This window comes from Helianthus annuus, chromosome 9 (genome assembly GCF_002127325.2).
Source record: "Helianthus annuus cultivar XRQ/B chromosome 9, HanXRQr2.0-SUNRISE, whole genome shotgun sequence".
In the NCBI taxonomy this organism is placed as follows: Eukaryota; Viridiplantae; Streptophyta; class Magnoliopsida; order Asterales; family Asteraceae; genus Helianthus; species Helianthus annuus.
The window spans coordinates 185,356,169-185,381,107 of NC_035441.2; the positions used below are offsets into that span (position 1 = coordinate 185,356,169).

Consider the following 24,939-nt stretch of genomic DNA (forward strand, 5'->3'; position numbering starts at 1 on the left):
CATAATGGCATCCAAATACATCACTTTTGATTATTAATAGTGATGAATGACTTCTTTTTGTTATATTATATCAATAAGTGTTTGACATTGTTTGTGTTGATACATTGTCTATTCGAGACCACTAATAGATAAATACTTATATCACATTTAACATGATATATTAATTATTTATCATAGAAATTGGTCATGCATAATAATTATAGATATAAATTAGAAATACAAGAGCTTAAATGGGAATTAAACAAACCTTTTACTTGTTTAGTAAAACCTTAAACATAAACTACATATATATTTATTATTGAATAAAAACCCTTAATTCACTAACTAATAACAGAATTGAAGGTTGGGATGATAGATAGTTAAAAAATAGTTTTCACCATATATTTCAAATTAATGATCACGAATTCAAGCTAGAGGCGTAAAAAACCAATTCCTATAACCGTATCCAATTAATAATAAAAAACGTAACTGGTTCATAACTAATACACTAGAAACCGGTTTAGGTTCGAAAAAACTATGGGTTAGGAATCAGTTTGGAGATTTAGAATTTAGGTTCACACTACGCTACTCACATGTCTGAAGCCAAATAAATTAAATAATATTTTATTATTAATATGTTCTAAAAATATTTCAGTATCTAAATTATCCGAATATTTTTAATAGTATATCCAAATGAGAGCCTGAAATTTAAATATCCAAAATTTCAGATTTTTTTTTATAGTAGAGGCTCGGAATTTCAGATAATTCGGATTCTGATGTTTTTGCACACCCTGCTCCGAGCACGTCTCTCTTGCTCTATCTCTCCCTATTTCATAATAAGTCCCGATGACCATTGATTGTTTCTCAATTATTATCTTACGGTTATGAAATCACTATGTTTCACGTTGCTTTGCTTACAGTGCTTCGGGGTATCACCCCCATAAAAGAGTGTTGATGGATCAAATATCAACAGCCATCAATCAGTCTGTTAGATATCTCATAGGCTTCCGATCGATTTTTATTCGTTATTAATCGAACCGTTCTCTGTTATTAAAAGAAAACAAAACAAGAACCGTTGTCTGTTATTAAAAGAAAAACAAAACAAAACAAAACAAAACAAAACAAGACAAATCCGGAACCTTATTAAATTAAGAAACTGTTGTTTTGTTTCGCTCTTTTACAATTCAAATTACACACTGCGTACAGTCCTGCTCTGTATCGACTTGGCAATCCACAAACAACATATATTAAATCCATTATTCTTCTTATAAAATAAAAAGACTAAAAAATATAAGAGCATGAAAATTTTGATCCTACATGTTCATTACAAAATTTTGATCATGAAAATTTGGTGAAGTTTCTTTCTCATTGTCAGATGAAGTTTGAACTTCATTCGTTGGCCTACTCAATTTCTTTCAAGTTCAGCCCATTTTTGCAAATTCGGCCATACAGATGAAGCGAATCTAGATCAGCCAATCATATCTGTTGTTTTATGCAATACACCGTTATATAACTGCCTAACCGCCCTATGTACTACAGTTAAATTAGAAAACAGTCAAAATACATGTGTTTCAAACCTCTACAATGTTATACTCTAAAACACATTATCTTTTAACAAAGTAACTGGTTGCATAACGTGTCCCAGTTCTATGAGCCCAAGATTCTTTTTCCCACCTCTCTTTATCTCACTTGTTTGTATTCTCTATTTTTGTTAATATATCATACATATCTCAAAACATTGCTCAAAACATTGTTTCATTATTCTTAGGGTGTTGGGTATGGTGACGGAGGTGAAGACGGCGACGGGACGAAGACGGAGGGGGCGGGATGGGGTGACGGAGAGGACGCCGGAGAGAGAAGAAGGGGCCCACCATTTGGATCGTCCTCAACGTCGATATTCCGACGTTGAAGACGGGGACGGAGCTGAGACGGAGGGGGGCGGGATGGGGTGACGACGCCACCATACCGAGCAGCCTTAAATCTTCATTACTAACTATTTAATATTTCCTTTATTCATTCCGGGCAAATAACGATAAATTTACTAACAAGGTCTTTTCAGCAGAAATTGTCACCAAAAATAGTAATCCAAAATCAAGAAGATAAATTTAAACGCTAAACAACTACAAAACTTACTTCAATCTTTGAGGAGGACAATAATACGCCTAAAAACTGCTTTGAAAGTCTGCCCACCATTTCTCGACACCTTTTGCCCTTCTTCAGTTGCACAACTCAACAACTTCACCACCGGATCAGCTTCAAGTTCTTCTTCACTGAGCGATTCGAACATGGGATGATTTTCCAAACATGACTTCATCCACTCTCCAAGCTCTTCCACATCAGTTACAGTGTATATAATCCCACCAGGCTTAATAGCATACGCATATTCATCTAACAAAAACGGGCTAATCACACGCCTACGATGGTTCTTTTCTTTGAAGTGCGGGTCCGGGAACAAGAAAAACATCTTGGAAAGCTGTGCTTTTTCAAAGTAATTGGGAATGTATTTCATGGAATTGGTTCTAACAACGGATACATTCTGGTATTGGCCGGGGTTTGAAAGACGCAAAGCTAGAATACGTTGTTTGACGTATTCTGTTACCTTGTCTCTCAACTCCATTCCGATCATTAGGGTATCGGGGAAGAGGGTTGCAAGACTGATCAAAAGTCCTCCGAAGCCACAACCGATATCTGCAAATTCTATCTTCTTTTCGGAGGAGCTGGCTTGAGGAGAATCGGGAAAGTGAAGGGAGTAATCTAGATGGAGAGGGGAAGTGGGGACTGGGAAATGGGAATCGCTTAACGGGTTGCTATGAGCTCGTGCTCGGTAAAACCGTTTTCGTGGAAGACGGGTGGATTTGCTGATTGATGCTACTTTTTCCTCCAATTGCATTCTGTAATGACATTTTGAAAAGTTAGGGTTTATCAAGAAAGAAAATGCAAACTATTTGTATAATTAAAGCTACTAGCCTTAGTGACTGACTGACTGACTAACCAGCAACAAGAAACTAGTTGGGCTTTACTAAAAGGGTGTTATAGAGCTAGAAAAACTACGAGAGCCCTAAATTGAACGATTTATTATAAGTCCTACATCCTAACTGTCAGAGCTCTTCGTGCAATTTAAAACCAAGGCTGCTGCAGCACCATAGTCACATAATTCGCTTTCGTTTTGGTTCGTCCGATCCAATTCGCGGTACGAACACGATCCATAAGAAAAAAAACAATTCAAATGTAATAATAGAGAAGAAATGGTGGCTGGCTAATCGAAGCTGCTGAATCGAAGCTTACCTGCTGGCTGATTGAACCTTACCTTCCCTCAATGCTGCTGAATCGTAGAATGAAAGAAGATCTGTCAGTCGCCTGTTTGGTTTAGAAGATGGAGGAGCGAACAGGGTAGGAGATAGACGCTGCTTTGTTTAGGGTTATTTTAATTTTAACTAGGTTATAACCCCGTGTATTACACGGGTTAAGTAAATAAAATATCAAATAGTTAATAACGAAGATTTAACAATTATAAAACGATATTTTAAGACACTTTTTTAACAACCCAACAAAATTTTGTTTTATGTATGATCAAAACTTGTGATGCCACACCCTTTTTTAGTCTATCTCTTTCTTAATATATCCATGTATAGAGATGGGAATGGTGTGTGAATTTTAACACCCCATTAAGGCTTATTAAATTGGAATTAGTATAATGAGTGATGGATTAAAATTAATAAAAATGTCATTTCAGCTTTGACATGGGATATATAGGATTTATTTGACGTAATTTAGTAGTATGTTATTGTGACATTTGCCATTCAAAAACATTAATAAAGAGAAAGGGAATCAACAAAGTTAGAATAGAATGAATTAAACAAAAGGAAAGAAACTAAAAATAAAAAATTAGAAGAAAAAATTAATTGAAAATTGATTTTTTTGAAACCGTTGAAAAAAACATTTATTTGTTCAAATTATAAAGTTTGTTTTTTCCCACCCACCGAATTCATATTTTATTTTATTAGATTAAGTTTTTTAATTGATTAATTTATCTTTAACAAAAGATATAATCATACTCAAATAATATTTAAAAAAAAGTTTATCAAATTGAGACCACCTTATAGAGCGACATGTGTCCCTCAAATGGTTTCTTTTATTATATAGTATAGATTTTATTATAAAAAACCTACCACCTGCCAACTCCGTCTGCTTTTTGTAAAACATGGCATTTGTAATCCTCACTAGGGATGAGCATATGCCACCGAATACCGATCCTGTACCGATCCCGTACCGATCCCATACCGATCGGTATCCTGATCGGTATCAACTTTTTGGCGTTTTCGGTATCGGTACGGTACGGTATCGGTATTATACCGATACCGACCCTCAAAATACGGTATAATACCGATACCGTACCGTACCGATACCTAACTGACATGTTTCGGTATCGGTATCGGTACCTAGTTTGGGTGAAATTCGGGATCGGTATTAGGCGGTATCGGTATCAGTTCGGTATCGAATACCGATATGCTCATCCCTAATCCTCACTTCCTTCTTCAGATAAGGTTCTTGTAAAACATGGCATTTGTAATCCTCACTTCCTTCTTCAGATAAGGTTCTTATTTCTGTAAAGCGTTGTATTTTCTTTTTATTACTGGAGCGTAACCTACTCATAATTTGTATGCAAAAGTTTTAAATTTTTTGAAGTATGGGCCCTTAGAGAAGCTAAAGACAAGCTGGAGAAACGTGGTGAAGAGCTAACATGGAGATTAGACTTTTAAAAAGCATTTGATGGTACATCTTTTATATGTCCAACGAAGATTAACATGTTAATAGTAATAGAAAAAGTTATTTTCTAATCGTTTTATGTTACTTACATGTCGATCTTGAGGAAGGAAAGAGACAAGAAATCATAAAGTTAATTAAATAATTCCACATTACCCCTTTACCACTTTTCTTTTTATAGTTTTTTTTTAAATTTAAATAATTTAAATTTAAATATTATTTTAACACGCAATGAATAGTAAAAACTTGTGAAATCATACCTACATAGCAGTGAAAGTGACGTAGAGTAAATGTAGACATAACTAATAAAACAATGGTTTGGTAATTCATGGGCTCGTAGTGGCCTGTGGGTCAAAAGAAAGAGGCTTAATAAGTCCAATGAGTACTTGAGTCATGGGCCCAAATGTCATTTTAATATATATTTTGAGGAGATTTAAATAGGCAAATAAATAACATGTTTTTATAAAGTTTAGATGAAACGTCAAAATACTTGATAGTGGTTGATTTGAAAATTTTGCATCAAATTAGTGACGAATCCATAAATTTTTTTAAATGGGTTTCTATATAAGTTTTCACTAAAAATATATAGGTTTTCATTAAAAAATTTACAAAATTCTATATAGGTTCTCACTAAAAATTTCAAACCAAGTGAGTTCCTAGGAACCCACTATATAGGCTAAATGTCTAAAAATCATCATTTTTCACTCCACATTAGAACCACCATATCCATACCGCATTTTTATAATTTGAAAAATTGCTAGAATAACTTTTTATATATGAAAAGCTACTATTCATTCTCTATCAGATTATTATAAGTGTATAAAAACGAGAAATATAATAAAATAAGTATTGTGAGTAAGATAAAAAAAATGGTGGGTGAGATGTGGAATGTTTCTTAAATGAGCGATTAGTTTTGAAAAATATAATTTTTAGTTAAATTATAGGGTAGAAAATAGTGGAGTTGCAAATCCTGCTGGTTTACCAAACATATAATCTGGTCCGAAGTTAATTGATATCTAATTAGAGGTCAGATTTTCAAATCTTACAAGCATAACATTAATAAATATTTTTTTTATTTAGTGTTTTTATAAACCCTCTTAAATGATTTTTATAACTATTATTAAATACCTAAAACATAGATTAATTCTTTTAAACCTTAATTATTGTTTTACAAACAATCACCTTTTCGTAAATATGAAAAGCACAACATATAAACGATTGGTGAATCCACTAAATTAAAATAAATGAGTTTTATTATAAATACGAATATAAGACTTAGGACTATAAAATGGGAGATACAAAGGATATGAGAGTAAGTCTTTTACAATCCGAACGTGACCTTATGATATATATAAACCCAACGTAGGGTGACTTGAATATACATACACGCTTATTACTTACCTGTTTAAGGCAACTTATCAACGGTTAACGTAGGGATCCTTACCCATTTCTTTTGTTATATTATTTGATTTAATTAGTTATAAGTCTCTTTGATTATCGCTTCCTTGGAACTCCTAACGTCTTTGGCAATTCAATTCGATTGACCGCCCATCCGTTTCTTGCTCTAATAGTTATTTGATATATAAGATGCAATAGGTTATGGATTTATCGCACTCATTGTCACATGTTCCGATATCTATTGTCATATGTTACTGTTTACTGTTATATGGAATAATGTTTCTGATTGACCGAGATCTGTTACCCTAAGCTCTCTAGCTCCTCGCGTGACAAAGAGATCAGTTCATGGTATTCCGTTCTAGGCATTCGGTTCCTTTCGTAAACTTTATTTCCACGCAGGTTCACTTGTTAATTTAGACAGGGTGAAAAGAGAAGAATACACCATAGGATATGCTATATGAAGATGTGTGTATGTATTTTGGCATTTGGGCTATGAACTATCTACCAGCTTATAACCAATTACTTTTATAATCTAATAAATGAAATTATATCTCATGTCCACTGTGACCAGGGGCGGATCCAACCCATATTTGTGGGTTTCCAGGAACCCAGTGTGTTTGGAAAAAAAATGAAAAAAATTAGTGAGAATCTTATAGAATTTAGAAAAAATTAGTGTGAACTAAAGAGAATTTACCAAAAGGAACCCATTGAAATTAAATCCTGAATCCACCATTGACTATGACACATCATCCTTATATCTAGATTGAGGTGCTACATTAAAACCCGAAAAAAAAGCACGATATGAGCCACCATCCCGGGTTGTTATGTCCTAGTGTAAATTGTAACATATAATGCATGTTTCTTTGATTTCTCAAATATAAAGCAGAAAACAAACTATTGGTGGTGCAATTGTATTAGATTTAATTGGTCCTAGTTCTTACAAAGCAATTTAATATAAAATCTAATTTGGTCATTTCCCTGTGTGTTGTCGCAGTACGTTATTGCGGCCATTTGATTGGTTTTAATTCGATTCGTAATATTGGTTTTAATTCGATTCGTAATAGTACCTGTACGATATTTGTACTCAGCACAGAAATCAACACGTGTTTTACATTGACAAAAAAATGATAAAAACGAACACCGGTACCGTCGTACCGATACTAATGTTATTCGACAATATCGATCGGTTCAGATCGTCACAGTATTGTTACCGATATCCATTGATCAGCGCAAATAGAGTTGTATAGATGAATAATTCGAAACAAAAAAACCATAGAAATGAATGCTGGTATCTTGTTTAGTACGATACGATAGCAATACAATTTCGTTTATTGAAAGCAAAAAATAAATATTTTCAATAAAATTTATATTACAATGTTATTTAAAATATTATTACAATTCACGTAAAAATATCAAACGCTATTCATCCTCACCCTAAATTAATCTTCAAACTAGTAAGATTCCTTTCGCGCTTCGCGGCGAGAGTTTAGTCGGTATTTGTTCGTTTCGTTACAGTACTTGTACTTGTACTCACAATAGCCTATAGTGATCAAAACAGAAAACCTTACATCGTTCGAAAACAAAAAACAAAAAAATGAATATCGGTACCGGGACCTATGCTGTTCGATTAATATCGATTCGATTGGTTTGCGTTTTATGTTTTTTTTTTTTTTCAACATTGCGATATAATTTTTTTTGATAACGAATATTGTGCCGTAATCATACCAAACCGAACCGGAACCGACTAAACAACATCTGTATCAGTACCAACATTTATTTATTTTCATTTTCTTTCCGATTAATTGACACCGTATTGATACAATATTGTACCCAACCGAAGAACATCATTTTCGGTTTAGGAGTTTATTTATATATTTTTTCTTTCTATAAACTTATAAACTGACATTGTATTGCTACCCTACCATGCCGAACGTCAATAACGTTACCAGTACCGTGACACTCTAAACCGATCGGTGTCGTACGAATAACTTAGATGCTAGTACCGGTGTTTGTTTTTATCGTTTTCGGCCATGTAAAACATGTATTGATTTCTATACGAAATATATGTATCTTTTTGGTACAGTAACGAACCGAACCGATTTCGATCTAATGCACGTGGTAACATACCATCATAACGCGTGGGCAAATAACTTGAAATGTAAAAAAAAAATAAATAAACATACATATGGAATTTTTGTTAAACTTAACACTAAAAAGAAAACTAAATAATGAATAAGATATTACTAATAAAAAATAAAAATACTTAAAACACTATTTATTATTAAAAATAGCAAATAAATATTAAAAATTTGTTATTTACTGTTCATCACAAGTTTAGTTTAATATGTATAATAAATAAATAAATAAATTAATATATGTTTTTTTAACGGCAAATCTTACCCCCTCTAATTTATACCAAATATTCTAAAATATTCTCATCGCTCAAATTTTAATATGAGACCCCGTTTTAAGAGACATAACTAGATGATATAGTCAAAGATCGCCCAATTGAAAGTAAATAAATGTTTTAAAGCACAATTCTAATGACTCGAGAATAATTCCACTCCATTCACATGTTTAAAACGATGTCCCTCCAGATCAACGGTTCGAGTCTCAAAATAAACACTACCATAGAATTAAAAGTAGGTTCCGCTCGTGGCACGATTATACTCCAGTGTGGCACGATTATACTCCAGTGGTCCATCAGTGATACAAATCTGCCGTTAAAAAAAAAAAATTAAACAATAACTAATTACACAACATCCAGCCGTCTAAAACATGTCTCCCCCCAAAACTTTCTGCCGATTTAAGTGTTTGAGTCCCATGATAAACCGTAGAATTAAAAGTACATTAGATTAGATTCTTTACTGATACTAACTACTGACCCGATTAGCGACATCTTAACCGTATATTGTTAAAAAAAAAAGAAGAAGAAGATTAGATTCTTTAGACTCTTGTATTAGAAAAAAACACTAATTACACACCTCAAAACACAGCATATTTGGTCAAATTAGCTACCAGAAGCATGTCAAAATGCTGACAATAATTCTAAACAAAAAGTTATGTCGATTGAGCAACTCATGACGGATCAATCTTCTTCTCTCTAAATCGACGGTGAGATCGCGCGGTAGAAGACTACTGTAGTGGAGTATGGTAGTCACCGTGGCCGCCGGATGAATCGCCATTGCATTCACTTGTCTTGCTACTGACCCCAACAATAATCCTCTCATACCCTGCATGCTTACAAATTCAGTTATCCAAGTGCTAGCACAATGAGATGAATAACAATATAACATATATAATATACATATATTAACTTACCATGGCGATTTGAACAGGTACGGCGTCGTTTTCTGTGTTGGTTGAAAGAGATGTTGATGGTGGTATAAATGGTGTTGCTGGAGACAATGGAGAATCCCAAGAGAGAAATTAATCAACTATATATACGTACAAACCAAAACATTGGGCTCAAGTCTTTGGAGTTAACGAACACCAGACCAAACTAAACTAGACACCCCTCAATTTTGACAATGACAATTTGTATAAATGTGTAGATACTATTTATTATAATGGCCCGGATCGGTTAAAACAGAAACGACACCAAGACACAAGGTTGAGAGAACTCGACTCTTTTTGTTATAAACGAAAGCGTATGAATTGTAATGACTGTAACCATCTATTTATACTAACCAAACATCTTAGAAAACAAGAAACCTTAACATTTAAATAGGAAACTAAATAAAAACTCAATCTTGAACCAAATATTTAAAAATATGACTCCATAAATAGATCTTTTAAAATAAATAAACCTAACTCAAAAGACATTTATACGGTTATACCCTTGTCTCATTCGGTTATGTGAACATTTAATGTTTTAAATTCAACATGTAATAATGTTATAGGGAATGCATGTACATTTTGTTGAATTTGTTGCAAATATTCCATTTGTCAAACGAAGACAATGTTGCTATCGAATGTTTTGAGGGTTAAAATTGTCTTTTCAAACAAGGAGTTTCTTTCTTGAAGACAGCTTTTGGAATACCTTGTGTTTCTAGTGTGGTGCTTGAGGTTGTTGAATAAATTTGAAAAGGCATTAACCAAGTTGATGGTTTTGAGGTAGAGGGTAAATCTTGTGGGCTCGTTAACCTCTGATTCCAAAGCAAATAACTTTTAAAATATTTTTTTAGTTATGTATGTAGGCAAATAACTTTTAAATGTATTTTTAGAGTTAATTACATAGATGGTCTTTATAGTTTATTGAAAATAACGTCTTTGAGTACTAACTTATTTTTTTAACAGGTTCAGGTTTCATGGTTTCGATTTTGTACACCTTTAAGTATTAAGGCTAACTTCTGTTAGTTTTTATGTTAAATCAACATAAAATGACTAAAATACCGTTATATAACTCTCTGTTAGTACTCAAAGATGTTACTTTAATAAACCACAAAGACTATCTGTGTAATTAACTCTAAAAAATATAAAAACTCATTACATTTGTAAAAAAAATTATAAAATATACTACATAACATATTCAATAATTATATTCCTAAATTAATATATATATATATTACCAAATGTCTATTGGAATTACGTTGTCAAAAGATGACCTTTACTTCAAATATAATCTAAATGTATTTATGTTTAGATAAGTTATCGACCCGTGTCTTACACGAGCTTATTGTTTATTCAACAAAAATAAATAACATTCGAAAGAAAGTTATTTTTTGTCGTGTTAATAATATTATATTATACCAGGTTAGAGACTCGTGTAATAAACGAGTTTAATGATAATTTGACATAAATAAATAAGATCAGAAACAAAATTATTTTTTGGATTCCATTGATATTCTAGAAAAATTAATGAATAAGTAATTGATATTAAAATATATTGACGCTTTATTTTTTTATTAAATAGTTTGTATAATAAATGTTAAATATTATTTCATAAACTTACTTTTTATTTAATGTCAAATGTGTAATAAATGTTTTTCTACATAAAACGTTACAAATGGATAGTAACTAATATTTAAAAAACATTTACTTTTCAATTTTACATAAAAAGTTACAAAAGAATTGTAACTAATATTTGAAAAACATTTGCTTTTTATATTTTACATAAAAAGTTACAAATGAATTGTAACTAATATTTGAAAAACATTTAATTTTTATATAATGGTTAAATAAGTTTGTGTAACCTATATTAAACATTATAAATTTAATCATTAAAAAGTAACTTTTATATTTAATGCCAGATATATATTAAACATATTCTTTTTACATAAAACGATTACAAAGTATACTTTATAAATAATATAAAGTTAACCTATTTGTAACATGAATTAAACGCAACATTATGTGACAAATATAAATCTAAACATTTTATATTGAAAATTTTGCACAAAATAATTACAAAATTGAAAAAGCTTTATTTTTTTTTTTATAAAGAAGTTACAAAAGTATGGATATCTTATCTAAACATAAATACAATTAGATTATATTTGAAGTAAGGATCATTTTTTGACAACGTAATTCTAATAGACATTAGGTAATATAGATTAATTTTAGGAATATAATTATTAAATATTTTTATGTTGCATGTTTTATAATATGTTTTTTACAAATATAATGAGTTTTTATACTTTTTAGAGTTAATTATGCTGATAGTCCTTGTGTTTTATTGAAAGTAACATCTTTGAGTACTAACATAAAGTTATATAAGGGTATTTTAGTCATTTTATGTTGATTTAGCAGAAAAACTAACGGAAGTTAGCCTTAATATTCAAAGGTGTTACAAAATCGAAACCATAGAACCTAAACTTGTTAAAAAAATAAGTTAGTACTCAAAGACATTACTTTCAATAAACCACAAGGACTATATGTGTATTTAACTCTATATTTTTATGTATATATATATATATATATATGTATATGAATGTATGCATGTACGTACGTACGTACGTACGTATGTATGTATGTATGTATGTATGTATGTATGTATGTATGTATGTATGTATGTATGTATGTATGTATGTATGTATGTATGTATGTATGTATGTATGTATGTATGTATGTATGTATGTATGTATGTATGTATGCATGCATGCATGCATGCATGCATGCATGCATGCATGCATGCATGCATGCATGCATGCATGTATGTATGTGTCCACAAGCAGATACAATTACTGTTTTTCACTAGCGTTTCTATTCTTCGGGTTGCATGTGTCTGTATGTCTATAAAGCGGGAGTTTAGTTTTATCGAGTTGCCTTACCAAAACACTTTTTAACCGGATTGAATTAGGTTAACGTAAATTTGAAATCAAATAGGGTCCAGTTTTACTTTTTTTTATACCTAATTGCTCTACTCATACTCGGTAGTCAGCACTAGAAAGAAACACATCAATGTGGAGCGTTGACACTTAAGTAACAATCAAGCTATTAATCTAGTGACCAATCACTTTTACAAAAATTCATTACACATTTTTAGAACTTCATACCTAAATTTATTTTCAAAGTTGATAGACACATGTAATAGTGTTTTGATTTAAATGGTTTTATTGTAATACTAGTTTTTTTTTTCATATCGCGCATTGCGACGAAACCGAGTAAATGATAATGTAAAACAAACGTGATTTGAAAATAAAGCATGTTGTTTAGAAAGTCAAACCATTAGAACGATTTAGTTTATCATCGTACTGTTTTATGATACCAAATAAATACTTTATTTTAAGTATAACCTCGTTTTTAACAAAACTTATAACGGAATGTTAGGGAAAGAAATCAAGCATAACTACGTACTTAAGTTTTTAGGAAAAAATTATAAACGTAACTTGTTAAAGAAGTATCAAATTAATCGATAAATTAATATATGTTAAAAAAAGAAAAAAACAATTGTTAAAAAAAGGTAAAGGAAATATATGTTTAAAAAAAAGAAAAATATGTTATTAAAAACAAATATAATAATAAACTATTATAATATATTAAATAATAATAAAATAATAAAATAATAAAAAACTATATATATTATAAAAATAAAGTTACTATTCATCATTCCTTGAAACAATATATATATATATATATATATAATACTAATATTTCTAACTAGTCTTTAAACCCTGCGTTGCGGGGTCGTAAATCATAATAAGTGGTAAGCAAAGCAAACGACAATCAAGATCGGAAAAAATCTTAAAGCAAAACGCGAATTCATAGCGCCACATGACATGAAACGAATGTAAAGACATACAAATTTATACCACGACCTAGTGTAAAACGTAGACAAACTCAACTTTACACAGCAATGCGTAAGTCATAGATATAGTTTAAAAGAGATAAATACCACTAATTTGATTAATTAATATGATCTTTTAAAAAAAAATAAAAGTTATTTGATATTAAATATTTAGTTTCTTAAATACTATGATAAGTCATCACCCACCATCCACTTCTCTCTAAAAGTTACAGCACGCAACATCAGTAAAAGCAGACAACCACCACCCAAATGGAAAGCAAGGGAGTGGTAGTTTTGTAATTAAATTTAAAAATGAGGGTACTATATATACTGTAGCTAAGAAGCTACTTAAATTGTTATATATAGATAACTAGTTGATGCTCCACCCGCGTTGCGGGGCGATGGTCAAATAATTCTCAATCAATTAAAAGAAGACTACTATAATTTTGCTAGAAAAAAAAAACAAAAACGATGATAAGACTGTAATTTCGGGCTCAGGGTAAAATTGTAATTTTTCAGGACTAATGAGCCAGTGTTAGGCAGCTCCTTGACACGAAAAAAATTAAATCGAGTCAACTAATTAAAACAAAAAACCTTTATAGTTTTGAAAAAAAAAAAAAACTAAAACGATAGGAAAAACGTAATTTTTAACTGAGGGCGAATCATAATTTTAATTCAGGGATAAAATCGTAAATTAAATGGACCAACGGGGGAGTGCCAGGCAGCTGCCAGCATGACTGTAATTTTACACTGGGGCAAAATTGTAATTTCACCAGCAAAACAAACACAAACGATGGACCAGATGTAAATTTAAGTTGACGGCAAAATCGTAACTTGGCTGTGAGAAAAAAAACTAATGTCAAAACTATAAATTTATACGGTCCAAAATCGTAATTTTGAACCGAGTGCAAAATTGGATTTTTTAGCTGGGAGCAAAAGCGTAAATTTATTTTTAAGTAGGGGTAAAAACCTAATTTTGAACTGATGGCAAAATCGTAATTTTAAGGGGAAAAAACTAATGGCAAAACTGTAAATTGAACGTGGCAAAATCGTATTTTTGAACCGGGGGCAAAATAGAAATATTTAGCTGGGAGCAAAAGCGTAAATTTATTTTTAATTGGGGGCAAAAGCATAATTTTGAACTGATGGAACAATCGTAATTTTAAAACGGGATAAAATCGTAAATTTGTTGGGCCAATAGGGGAGTGCCAGGTAGCTGCTTGGCACTATTCCCTCTGTCGCCCATTTAGCCCAATAGACGTCAACCACTATTGTCCCTCATGGGGTTTGTAGATATTGAATTCTTGAATGTTTTATATATAGATCATATGTTTGTATCTAGTAACGAATCAATGAATTTTTCTAGTGAGTTATATTTGATAGATTCTCACTTTTTATTCTAAATCATACAAGGTTCTTAGTAATCTTGTACTTGTAAAGATTAAATTCATACTATTTTTGTGTGAGACATACATTATACAACTAGACCAATGAGTTATAGGTATATGTATAAGGTACATACTAAGCATTATATGTGTATTTCTGAGCATATATACATATTTTAAATCAAATAAAACAAAGTTTTAGCATAATTTCTTCACATCCACCATCTAAGGATAAACTCTATAGTAAGAAAGTTTTGTTTTTTTTTTATTTCAACACATAACTCTTACTAAAATTATCATCTTCAGGAACACACATATAACATTGTAATTGTTGTTTTCTGACCCATAAAGTGTATTTTTTCCGCAACTATCTTCATTTATAATGTTTTTAAGAAAAACGATATTTGATACCGATATGAGACGAAAGCTTGATCCCTAGTTGATAAAATGAGATTGATCATATTGACGCTACCGAACTATTAGCGCAAAAATGTATTTAAAAGACAAAGTTTTTAGTTAGAATAATTTCAATCTAAGTTTATGGGTCTCTCTCTAGGGGGTTGAAAGAACATGCCCCATATAGATCATGAGAATGAAAGTGAGTGGTGTGGCTGCGTCGGGAGGTGTTACTTAGAGAAAGGGGTTGATGAGCAATGGAGGGGACGCTGACAGAGTAGAGAAGGCTTCTGAGGAAGGGGATTGGAGGGCAGTTATATTTTGTATCTGGCCTTTTTTTCCCTTAAGTTTAAGGGTAAAACGACGACTTAACTTCTTTTTAACATTTGTTAATTATATGGACCAAACGTGTTACGATTTAGCATACAGTGAGAACCAAATCAGTAATTTATAAAAATTAAAGAACAAAACTACAAAACAAGCATATTAAAAATACGACTATTATTAGCAATATAACTATATTGACCACTAAAAAGGTTAATCGTGAAACAAATAAATAAAGAACTCAAGATGAATTATGAAACACGAGTTTTGGAAAGAGTTGGTTGCACAATCGATCAAGATTCGGTCAATAAACTTATACGGCCCACTACCACAACCAGCCCGTTACATCAACCCAACAGACGGCCCAACCTTATAATCTGTTTCCAAGTGTTCTACCTTAACACATTAGAGCATTCACATCCCTAGAGGTGCACAAACCGGGTTTTTTTTCCTAATACCCGGTTCGGGTATATACCCGGGTACGGGTATGACCGGGTTTTAACTTTTCGGGTATTGGTCATACCCGGGTCGGGTTTGGGTCCGGGTCCGGGTTTTGGCCAGAAAATCTATACCCTGTGTACCCGGGTTCGGGTAGAGTTCGGATTCGGGTTTTTTTAATACCCGGGTATTAGAATACCTTATTTATGGGCCTGGGTAGGGTTCGGGTATTGGTCGGGTATGGTTCGAGTTCGGGTATTGATCGGGTATGGTTCGGGCTCGGGTACAGATCGGGTTTGTTACCTCTACACATCCCTTCCACCATTTCCACCCTATAATTACAGTAAAACAACTATATTTTCTCTCTCATATATATTTTCTTTCTTTTTTAAATTAAATAATATCTTTTTATATCTTTATTATTATTTTTTCTCTCTCATCCACTCACAAACATTTTCAAAATATATTTAAAAAAATATAAAGGGTGAACAATGTTCACTCAAATATACAGATAAATAGTAATATTTTCTGTTTCCTCCATTCACAACCACTTTGTATAATATAAAAACCACCCTCACAAAAGTTTAAAACCATCCACTTTTCCTATTATTTTACCAGTTTGTGATCTATCTGGGAACACCGCCTTTGAACCTGGTGAAAAAAACCCGCCAAATGGGGAATCGACATTGATTCTGGGGAAGTGGTGTATGAATTTCATTTGCGTGTGAGTTTCTCTTTTGTTTTTGTAGGTGTGAAGAACACTAAGAAGGAAGGAGAAGTTGCCGTTTTTTTTTTTTGTTAATGATTATCTATTATTTTAATTTATATTTAAAACATATTATTTATTTTAATTTATAACTAAAAATATATTGAAATTTGATTTATTTTTTGTTTATATATCTTTAATTTTATTTATATTTACAATATATCTTTTATTTTAAACTATATATATAAAATATATCGTTTATTTTAATTTATAACTAAAATATATTAAAATTTGATTTATTTTTTTGTTTATATATCTTTTATTTAAATTTATATTTAAAACATTTAAATATATAAATTGTTTTAAAGTTTAAACTAAATTAAAATAATTTGGTTTTGGGGAAATTTGGAACGACACCGCGCAATCTGGGGAAATCTGGGGAGAACTAGAAAAAACTGATGTGGCGTTGATGTGTCACACAGAAAAAACGGGGAAAACTAGAACGACACCCTTCACCCTTAGTTATAATTTTTATTACGTTAATTTCCAAATAATTTAAGGTTGCTTTTAAAAAGATAAGCAGAGAATCGATGTAGAAGTGGATTACTTAATTTTCCATGATATTGACATTATAAATTTACACTAAATTGGTTTCTTTCATCATAATGCAATTTAAGTTTAGCTTAAATAATTAAAGATGCTCTAATAGGTACAAACCATTGAAATAAACGACTTGTCTCACATCACTTATATAAGCAAGAGATGCGAGATTTATAGAACAAATGAACTCTCTTACCCACTAAACAAGTTTTATGAAGATGCAATTCTAGAAACCAACTCTTAAAAGTGACAAGAAAAAAAAAGAAGCTTTGTTTTGGGTTGTCACCGACTTTGAGGGTCGCTTTTTAGCTTACTTGCGTTTCTTATTTATTCTGATGTGGCTTGGATTTTGTCTCGGTCGTTTGACTTCCTATGTTGCATTTGGCTGCAACTTCGTTAGTGGGCTTGAATTGAACGAGTGACGATGATTGAAGAGCTTGGTAATTAGGTTTACGTAAGGGTAGAGATCAACAAAAAATGGGGTTGGGGATCGACCCCCCTTGGATTTAGGAATGATGGATACCAAACCTTAGGAATTATGCGTTTTTTTGTCATGCTAACGTGTTGCTTCATTCTCTCTTTAAATGTATTTTTGGAAATACTTAGATATTTGAAGTCTTTGGAGGTATCTTGAGCCAAGCTTTTGGAGTCTTGATTGGTTATAAGAGAATCTGTGTACAAAACAAACACTAAGAACCAAGTAGACAGAATTAGAAAAAGAAGAAAAAGCAGATAAGCTTTCACAGAAGAAGAGAAAAACGCGATACCTAAGATGGCGGGGTGTATGAACACTTCTGTATGAACACTTCTGTTAATTTTAAAGATAGATAGATTGAATTCCACACTTGAATTATTATTGTCATTCTCTATTTCTTGTAAGAAGGCCATTGAGTCAAAGTATTCATATGATGTCATGGTCAAACAACTTGAATTGACGGAACTGGAAGATCACCATCCTAGATTGATAAGATCGTTTAACTCAAAACGTAATCCATTTCAGATGACTATTCGTAAAAAGTATCTTGAGTCTTCCTTTACAGAACACATGCAAATTTTATAAATTTTTGTGCTAACGTTTCGAAGCAAATTTTTTATATTAAAATTTACCACTCGATTTAACAAAATTGTGACATCAATAATTCTAATTATGTGACACATGTCATACGATAATGTCATATAAATCTAAGGTGCTCCATTATAGAAATATAGATGTCCTACAGAATCCATTATTATATTTTAAAAATTGTCATGGAAAACTTTAATTTGATTTATTATAAGAAAATTGTCATGGAAAACTTTAATTTGATTTATATATTTGGTTGGATAATGATAACGTGCAAATAATAAAATAAGAAACCTTGGAATCGAGTCATCAAACCACTTTACTTTAATCTCCATTATCTTAAAACCAAACCAAATACCTCATCAAAAAAAAAAAAAAAAAAAAAAAAAAAAAAACCAACAACATTCAAACGTTTAAAGTTATAAAATAAGAGAGCCATAAATTCCATTCCTAAAATATATTTTATGGGATGAGATGAAGTAATCATAATTTTTTCTTTAGATTTTCATCGTTTATTAAAGCCAAACTTCGTGAAAAAGCAATACTTGCACCTTAAAATGAAATTGTTCATAATATTTAACATTTATGACTTATATATTTTATTATGGAATATGGAATGAGATGAAGTAATCATAACTTTTTTCTTAAATTTAATCGATAAATATTTCAAGATAATGACCCACCTTGAAGCCAAACTTCGTCGTTTTTCTTGTAACAGTTTTTGATTTAATAATGATAAGCCACGTCCAGTAACCAACAAAATAACGTGTGTAGGTGCTTTCATCATCCCTTTTCCAAATCTCTTGGCTTTTGTAATATACAAGAAAAACATGCTTCTAACCAACTAATAAATCCCTAATTTCTTCTTTCTATTTACTTCAGTCACATGAACTCTTCTTATGTCCTTTTCATACTCTTTTTCAGGAAAACAAACACATAAAGACATTAAAATTCTCTTCTAATATGGATATCTTTTTTTTAATTCATAATATTTCAAAGAGAGAGATAGAAAGAGAATCCCATTATTGTTAGGTTTGAGGCCTATCTGCATCTATCGTGGATTTCATAAAGGATCAGAATATCCCGGGTCGGATCTTGCATGATACCAAAAGGGTTTCTCTGATTTCATTCTTTTTATATTCCTAGTTTATATTAAGACAAGATTTTATAAGAGAATGGATTTCTGGCCAGAGTTTCTTGCAAGCAGTTGGGGCAAGGAGTTTGTGGCTGGAGGGTGTGGTGGGATTGCTGGGATCATGGCGGGATACCCGCTTGATAGTATCAGAGTTCGGCAACAAAGCTCGCCTGCCGGTTCGGCTTTTAGCATCCTTAAGAATGTTGTAGCCAAAGAAGGACCTTTTGCTCTTTACAGAGGCATGGCTGCCCCTCTTGCTTCTGTTACCTTCCAGGTTATTATTCTTGTTTTCAGTTACATGTTCTTAATTTAATTAGATTGTCATTCAATTATCTTTTTTTTAAATGGCGAACCCGATGCACGAGGCTTCCACATGTGTGGGTCCAGACACTCCAGGGTGTCGGGCCAACTTAGACCTGATGTCCGCATCCTTAAATAGATTGAGGTTCGCATCTTTGGAATCAACCGATTTTAAATAGATTGAGGCTAAACGTACCCCTCCAGTATGCTTAACATACCCTATATGAGAAAAAGTACTGAGATGATGTGACTTATTTCTATGCAGTTAATTCAGTGATATATAGGTTATCGGTGCCCATGTAAAATATCGGTCAGAATATCGATAGCGATATTATCAGCGATAGTGACCGATATATCACCAATTTTCCCGATGTCAGTACTTTTCTTCTGAGTTCTACCATTTGTGTTTCTTCTTATTGCTACTATTAGTGTTTTAAGTCTTAACCAGTTCCAACTTGCTACAATTGTTAGTGTTATGCAAGTTGCAAAAGATTATTTTGTTAATGGTAGGAGAGTATACTGAATTGTTAGCGTTAAATTGCTATATATATATAAATCCTGCATGATATTAAAATAACCGATATCCCTTCGCGATATTTAGTAGGGGGGGGGGGGTCCCCTTACTTAGCATAAGCCTCTAAATTACCTAATTATTGTGTTTCATACAACTACTTAACAAATCTTTTGCTGCAGAATGCGATGGTTTTTCAAATCTACGCAATCTTGTCGCGATCGTTTGACTCGTCTACTTGCGCAAACGAACCCCCGTCTTACAAAGGTGCTGCTCTAGGTGGAGTAGGTGCAGGGGCCTTACAAAGCCTAATGCTTTCCCCAATTGAACTAATCAAGATCCGGTTACAATTACAAACCCGAATCCAACATAAACACATGGAAAAAGGTCCCTTAAGTGTTGCAAGAAGCATAATAACAACCGAGGGTTGGCGAGGAATGTACAGAGGATTAACAATCACTGCGTTACGCGACGCACCATCACATGGTTTCTACTTTTGGACGTACGAGTTCATGAGAGAAAAACTTCATCCGGGCTGTCGGAAAAGTGGTCAAGAAAGCTTTAACACGATGCTTGTCGCCGGTGGTCTTGCAGGTGTTGCTAGTTGGGTCTGTTGCTACCCGTTAGACGTTGTTAAAACTAGAATTCAAGCGCAAACGCCTGATTCTATAGTAAAGTATAACGGGATTATCGATTGTTTCAAGAAAAGTGTCACGAATGATGGATACGGTGTGCTGTTTAGAGGATTGGGAACCGCGGTTTGTAGAGCTTTTGTGGTTAACGGAGCCATTTTCACGGCTTATGAAACGGCGTTACGGGTGTTTTTCAACAACAATGGCGATACGAACGCCCTTCAAACAGATACTCCTATATAAACAAATTTGCATCAAAGATATGATGTTGAAAGTGTAATTCAAAGTTATAGTTAATGTAAAAAATTCAAGAAAGGCTATATGAACACTACTTGACAAGTCATACGACCCGTATAACATAATACCATAATACCACTGACAGGTCATACGGCCCGTATAGCATTTTTTATATAGCATACGGCCCGTATACGGCCCGTATAACCTAATACAACATGTATAACTTAACTAAAGCCGACATACGTGACATGAAACTGGTCTGCAAAAGTTATACGGCCCGTATGATATATAACATTGTGTACGTATAGCAACACTCTAATTTCAGTAACTACCTTCCGCGCCTCTAAGGTTAAGCCCCGTCAACATATCAACATCGTTATAATTCCTAACAGCTTGAACGATCGCTCGAACACGTTCATAAGCATCCGAATACTCGAAAACATCCGAATCGACAAACACACCATCACACCCCAACTGCATCATCATAGCAGCATCCGCAACCGTAACGATCCCACCGGAAGCAAAATGCACAACAGGCAGTCTACCCAACTGCTTAACCTGCGCCACAACATCATAAGGCGCACAAATCTCTTTAGCAAAATTAAACACCTCATCTTCATCCATATTACTCAAAACCCTAATTTTCCCCATAACATTTCTCACATTTCTCACTGTATTAACGAACGTGTTTCCTTGTGTTCTAATCATTGCAGCACCTTCTCTCACTCTCATCAATCCCTCACCCAGATTACTACACCCACACACAAACGGAACCCTAAAGTTATGTTTGTTTATATGATTGCTGACGTCAGCAGCTTCAAGAAGCTCATTTTCATCAATGTAGTCAACACCAACAGCTTCGAGGATCTGGGCTTCAACGAAGTGACCCACTCGGGCTTTGGCCATCACGGGGATGGGAACAGAGGCTTGGATTTGTTTGATGAGGGATGGATCGGGCATTCGTGATGGGTCGGATACGGTTATGCAAGAAGCTCCGGCGGATTCGGCGATTTTGGCTTGGTCAACGGTGGTGACGTGGATGATTGCGCCGCCGGTGAGTTGTTGGGCGAGTTTGACTTTGGTGGAGAAGGGGTTTGGGTCTGTTTTGGTGAGGTTGGAGACGGTGGTGGTGTAGAGGGTGAGTGTAGAGTTGGTGGACATTGTGTGGGAGGTGTTTGATGAAATGTCTGAAAGAAGAATTGGTGTTATTGAAGTTTGGTGTTATGGGAATCTTTGTAGTTGTGGAGGATGTGGAGTCAGGGAAGGTGGAAACTTCCGCCAGTGTTCGCTGGTGGCATCTTTTTGGGAATCTGTGTATGATTCCCATAATTGAGATAACTAATTTTTCTAAAATTAGTATTTTTTATACGTAGGGGAGGTTAAACCCTTGCCATCTCACTAATTTCCGGCGCCAAGGGCTTTTTGCCAAGCCTTTAAAAGACTAGAAGGTATGATGAGGCTCATCCCTAAGTGGATGGACCGCCATATAAACAGGTGTGAGAATGGGCCTAAAGAGGATCAATCTAAATAATGGGGGATGAACCCCTTTATTTATTTATGTATGTGTGTGTGTGCATTTTTTATATAGGCCGTAGTGCTAACGAGCCCCATACCGTCCGGTCTAACGAGCGTTACGAGCATGAAGCTTCATGAGAGAGAGGGAGAGAGTGAAACCCTTTTTTTATTCTTTTTCAAGTCAATCACCATAAACACATCATTCAAGAGTACATTTCAAGTACAATTTAACTTAACCTTCGTCCTCATTTTCTCTCTCTACTTCCTCTCTCTAAATAAATACTTATCCTTATGTCGGAGGGTGGTCGCAGAATGGCTCTCCCACCTCTACGGCGAGCCTAACGGGTTGTTATTTGTGCAGGTCAGCATCCTTACAACTTTCGAGATCTAATTGATTGGACCGAATCCTAGTTCAGATTTTGGATCTTCAATTGTCGCCATCCGTGGGACAATATTTGCCACCACAGTTGTCTCCTTTGCCATCACGACCTACTAGTGAGTCAGATCATCGACACCACGGCAACTTCATCTCCTTTTACCGTCACTGGTGCCACTAGTCGTCATAAAACAAATATAGTGGGTGAGCTATGTTTTACCCAACAAATTTCTTTTCATACCCACGCGGCCTACTTTTCAAAGCAACTTGTTTTGACTCGAACTTAATTTGACCCGGATCCATTTCACAAATTAGACTACCTCACCATTTTGCTACTCATTTTCCAATAGAGGTCCGAAAGTTAAGTGTCACTTACCTTATGTTGTGTATGCAATTATGCATTGCATGTGCACAAGTACGGGAACCACAACTTTAAATACGGTTCAGGTAGTTCAATGTCTACTTACTAATTTTAGTAAAAGGTGCATAAATCACTCACTTTAATAAAGATAGTATCCTATGGATAGACATATGTAACATCTCATGAATGTACAAATGTTACACTCTAAATAGGTGCCATAATTAGGCATACTAAAAAATTACACAAGTAGCCCCATTATCATTACATAAAGAACAAAATATCAATTTCATAATGATCTAACAAAACAATGAAAAATAAAAGAAAGTCTCCTTCGACGAAAATTTTAGCCAAACGCGGCAAATTTTGTAGCAAACCTTCATTGTATGTAAATATATAGCTACATAATCAATAAACATCACTCAATATTGATGTTAAAAAGTAATAAAGAAAACACACAAACACACACTCAAATGCACACACTTAATAAGTCACCTTATAGATTAAAGTAGGATGAGTGATCATCTATATTCTAGATGTTCAAGGGGCCTAATCTTCTTATTGAGCTATTGAGACTATCACTTCTTACTGGTTGTTGAGGAATATTGAAATCAGAGTACATATCTGTGAAAAATTTATCAACAAGACCTTGATAAATTGGACTTGTAAGTAGAGAATAATAGTGCAAAACCTCTTCTATATCCAACACATGCTCTTCATCCTTCACATCCATCATCTCCAATTCTTTCATTTTCTGCTCCAAAAGATTGCTTTGATTAACACCATCAACGTTTTTAGAGCACCCGACATCTTTCTGTTCTTCAACACGCCTACTTGCCGCTGATCCTTGATCTCGTGAGTTGATCATGCTTGTGTTTGATTCGAGGTCATGTTTTTCTGAAACTTTGATGTCTTGGTTGATGTTGTTGTCGTCGGTGTCCCACTGCTCGCAGAATTCTTTGTAGAAGGTGTCTAGATGTTGCATCTTTCGGGTATTGAGATTATTGGTGGATAATAGGGTCAAAGATGGGGCTTTGGTTAGCTTTTTGTACCCTCCAAAGATGAAGGTTTTGAAGCTTTGGATGGTTTTGTTGAAAAACTTTTTGGTTTTGTGTATGGTTTTTCGGAGCAGCATTTGTATCTCTGTCGTTTTGTCTCTCGTTAAGAATTTGCTTACAACACGAAACACACACAGTGTCACACACAAACGAAAGAGAGAGAGAGAGAGAGAGAGAGAGAGAGAGGGAGAGATAGTAAGAGGGATAGAGAGGAGAGGGGAGAGAGATGTAGGAGATGATATTTATGGTGACAACCCCCAAACTGAAAATTTAGTTAAAAGAAACGGGCCAGAATATCTACTTTGACTGGAAAACATTCTGACCCATTGCCAACATGTCTATTTTGCGACTTCGAGTTCCAAACAAAGAGTATGTTGGTTTATAAATCCAAAAAACTAACAAGATGTGTTTGATATCAGATTAATAACTAATATATAAACAAAAAGATTGATGCCGAATTTTTTTCAAAACGCCGCAGGCTTGAAATTTCAAAATAAAAACAGGAATCTTTTTTTTTTTTCTGGGACAGGAGGGAT

General features: G+C 33.3%; 4 protein-coding genes and 1 long non-coding RNA gene across 7 annotated transcripts; 1 reads left to right on the plus strand and 4 right to left on the minus strand.

The window, feature by feature from the left end:
* Window positions 1-1,280: 1,280 nt before the first annotated feature.
* Window positions 1,281-3,399, minus strand: LOC110880109 (tRNA (guanine-N(7)-)-methyltransferase). 3 transcript variants are annotated; one of them, XM_035978016.1, is made up of 3 exons: window positions 3,265-3,398; window positions 2,113-2,870; window positions 1,281-1,461 (listed from the first exon to the last, which is right to left on the minus strand). In XM_035978016.1, exon 2 carries the CDS (start codon window positions 2,867-2,869, stop codon window positions 2,114-2,116), a length of 756 nt encoding a protein of 251 aa, XP_035833909.1. In that variant the 5' UTR covers window position 2,870; window positions 3,265-3,398; the 3' UTR covers window positions 1,281-1,461; window position 2,113. The 3 variants fall into 3 exon arrangements, with proteins under 3 accessions (XP_035833909.1, XP_021984366.1, XP_021984365.1); XM_022128674.2 differs by lacking the exon at window positions 1,281-1,461 and having other exon boundaries at window positions 1,974-2,870; window positions 3,287-3,399; XM_022128673.2 differs by lacking the exon at window positions 1,281-1,461 and having other exon boundaries at window positions 1,974-2,870.
* Window positions 3,400-9,075: 5,676 nt separating this feature from the next.
* On the minus strand, window positions 9,076-9,771 carry LOC110875109. Its single transcript, XR_002556517.2, has 2 exons — window positions 9,463-9,771; window positions 9,076-9,374 (listed from the first exon to the last, which is right to left on the minus strand). It is a non-coding gene; the product is annotated as an uncharacterized LOC110875109 (long non-coding RNA).
* Window positions 9,772-19,154: 9,383 nt separating this feature from the next.
* LOC110880107 (mitochondrial arginine transporter BAC2) lies at window positions 19,155-21,174 on the plus strand. The gene is made up of 2 exons (XM_022128671.2): window positions 19,155-19,690; window positions 20,410-21,174. The coding sequence occupies exons 1-2, from the start codon at window positions 19,457-19,459 to the stop codon at window positions 21,100-21,102; spliced, it is 927 nt and encodes a 308-aa protein (XP_021984363.1). The 5' UTR covers window positions 19,155-19,456; the 3' UTR covers window positions 21,103-21,174.
* LOC110880108 (pyridoxal 5'-phosphate synthase-like subunit PDX1.2) lies at window positions 21,135-22,418 on the minus strand. Its single transcript, XM_022128672.2, has one exon. The coding sequence runs from the start codon at window positions 22,255-22,257 to the stop codon at window positions 21,418-21,420; it is 840 nt and encodes a 279-aa protein (XP_021984364.1). The 5' UTR covers window positions 22,258-22,418; the 3' UTR covers window positions 21,135-21,417.
* Window positions 22,419-23,689: 1,271 nt separating this feature from the next.
* Window positions 23,690-24,806, minus strand: LOC110880106. Its single transcript, XM_022128670.2, has one exon. It carries the CDS (start codon window positions 24,478-24,480, stop codon window positions 23,878-23,880), a length of 603 nt encoding a protein of 200 aa, XP_021984362.1. The 5' UTR covers window positions 24,481-24,806; the 3' UTR covers window positions 23,690-23,877.
* Window positions 24,807-24,939: the final 133 nt, after the last annotated feature.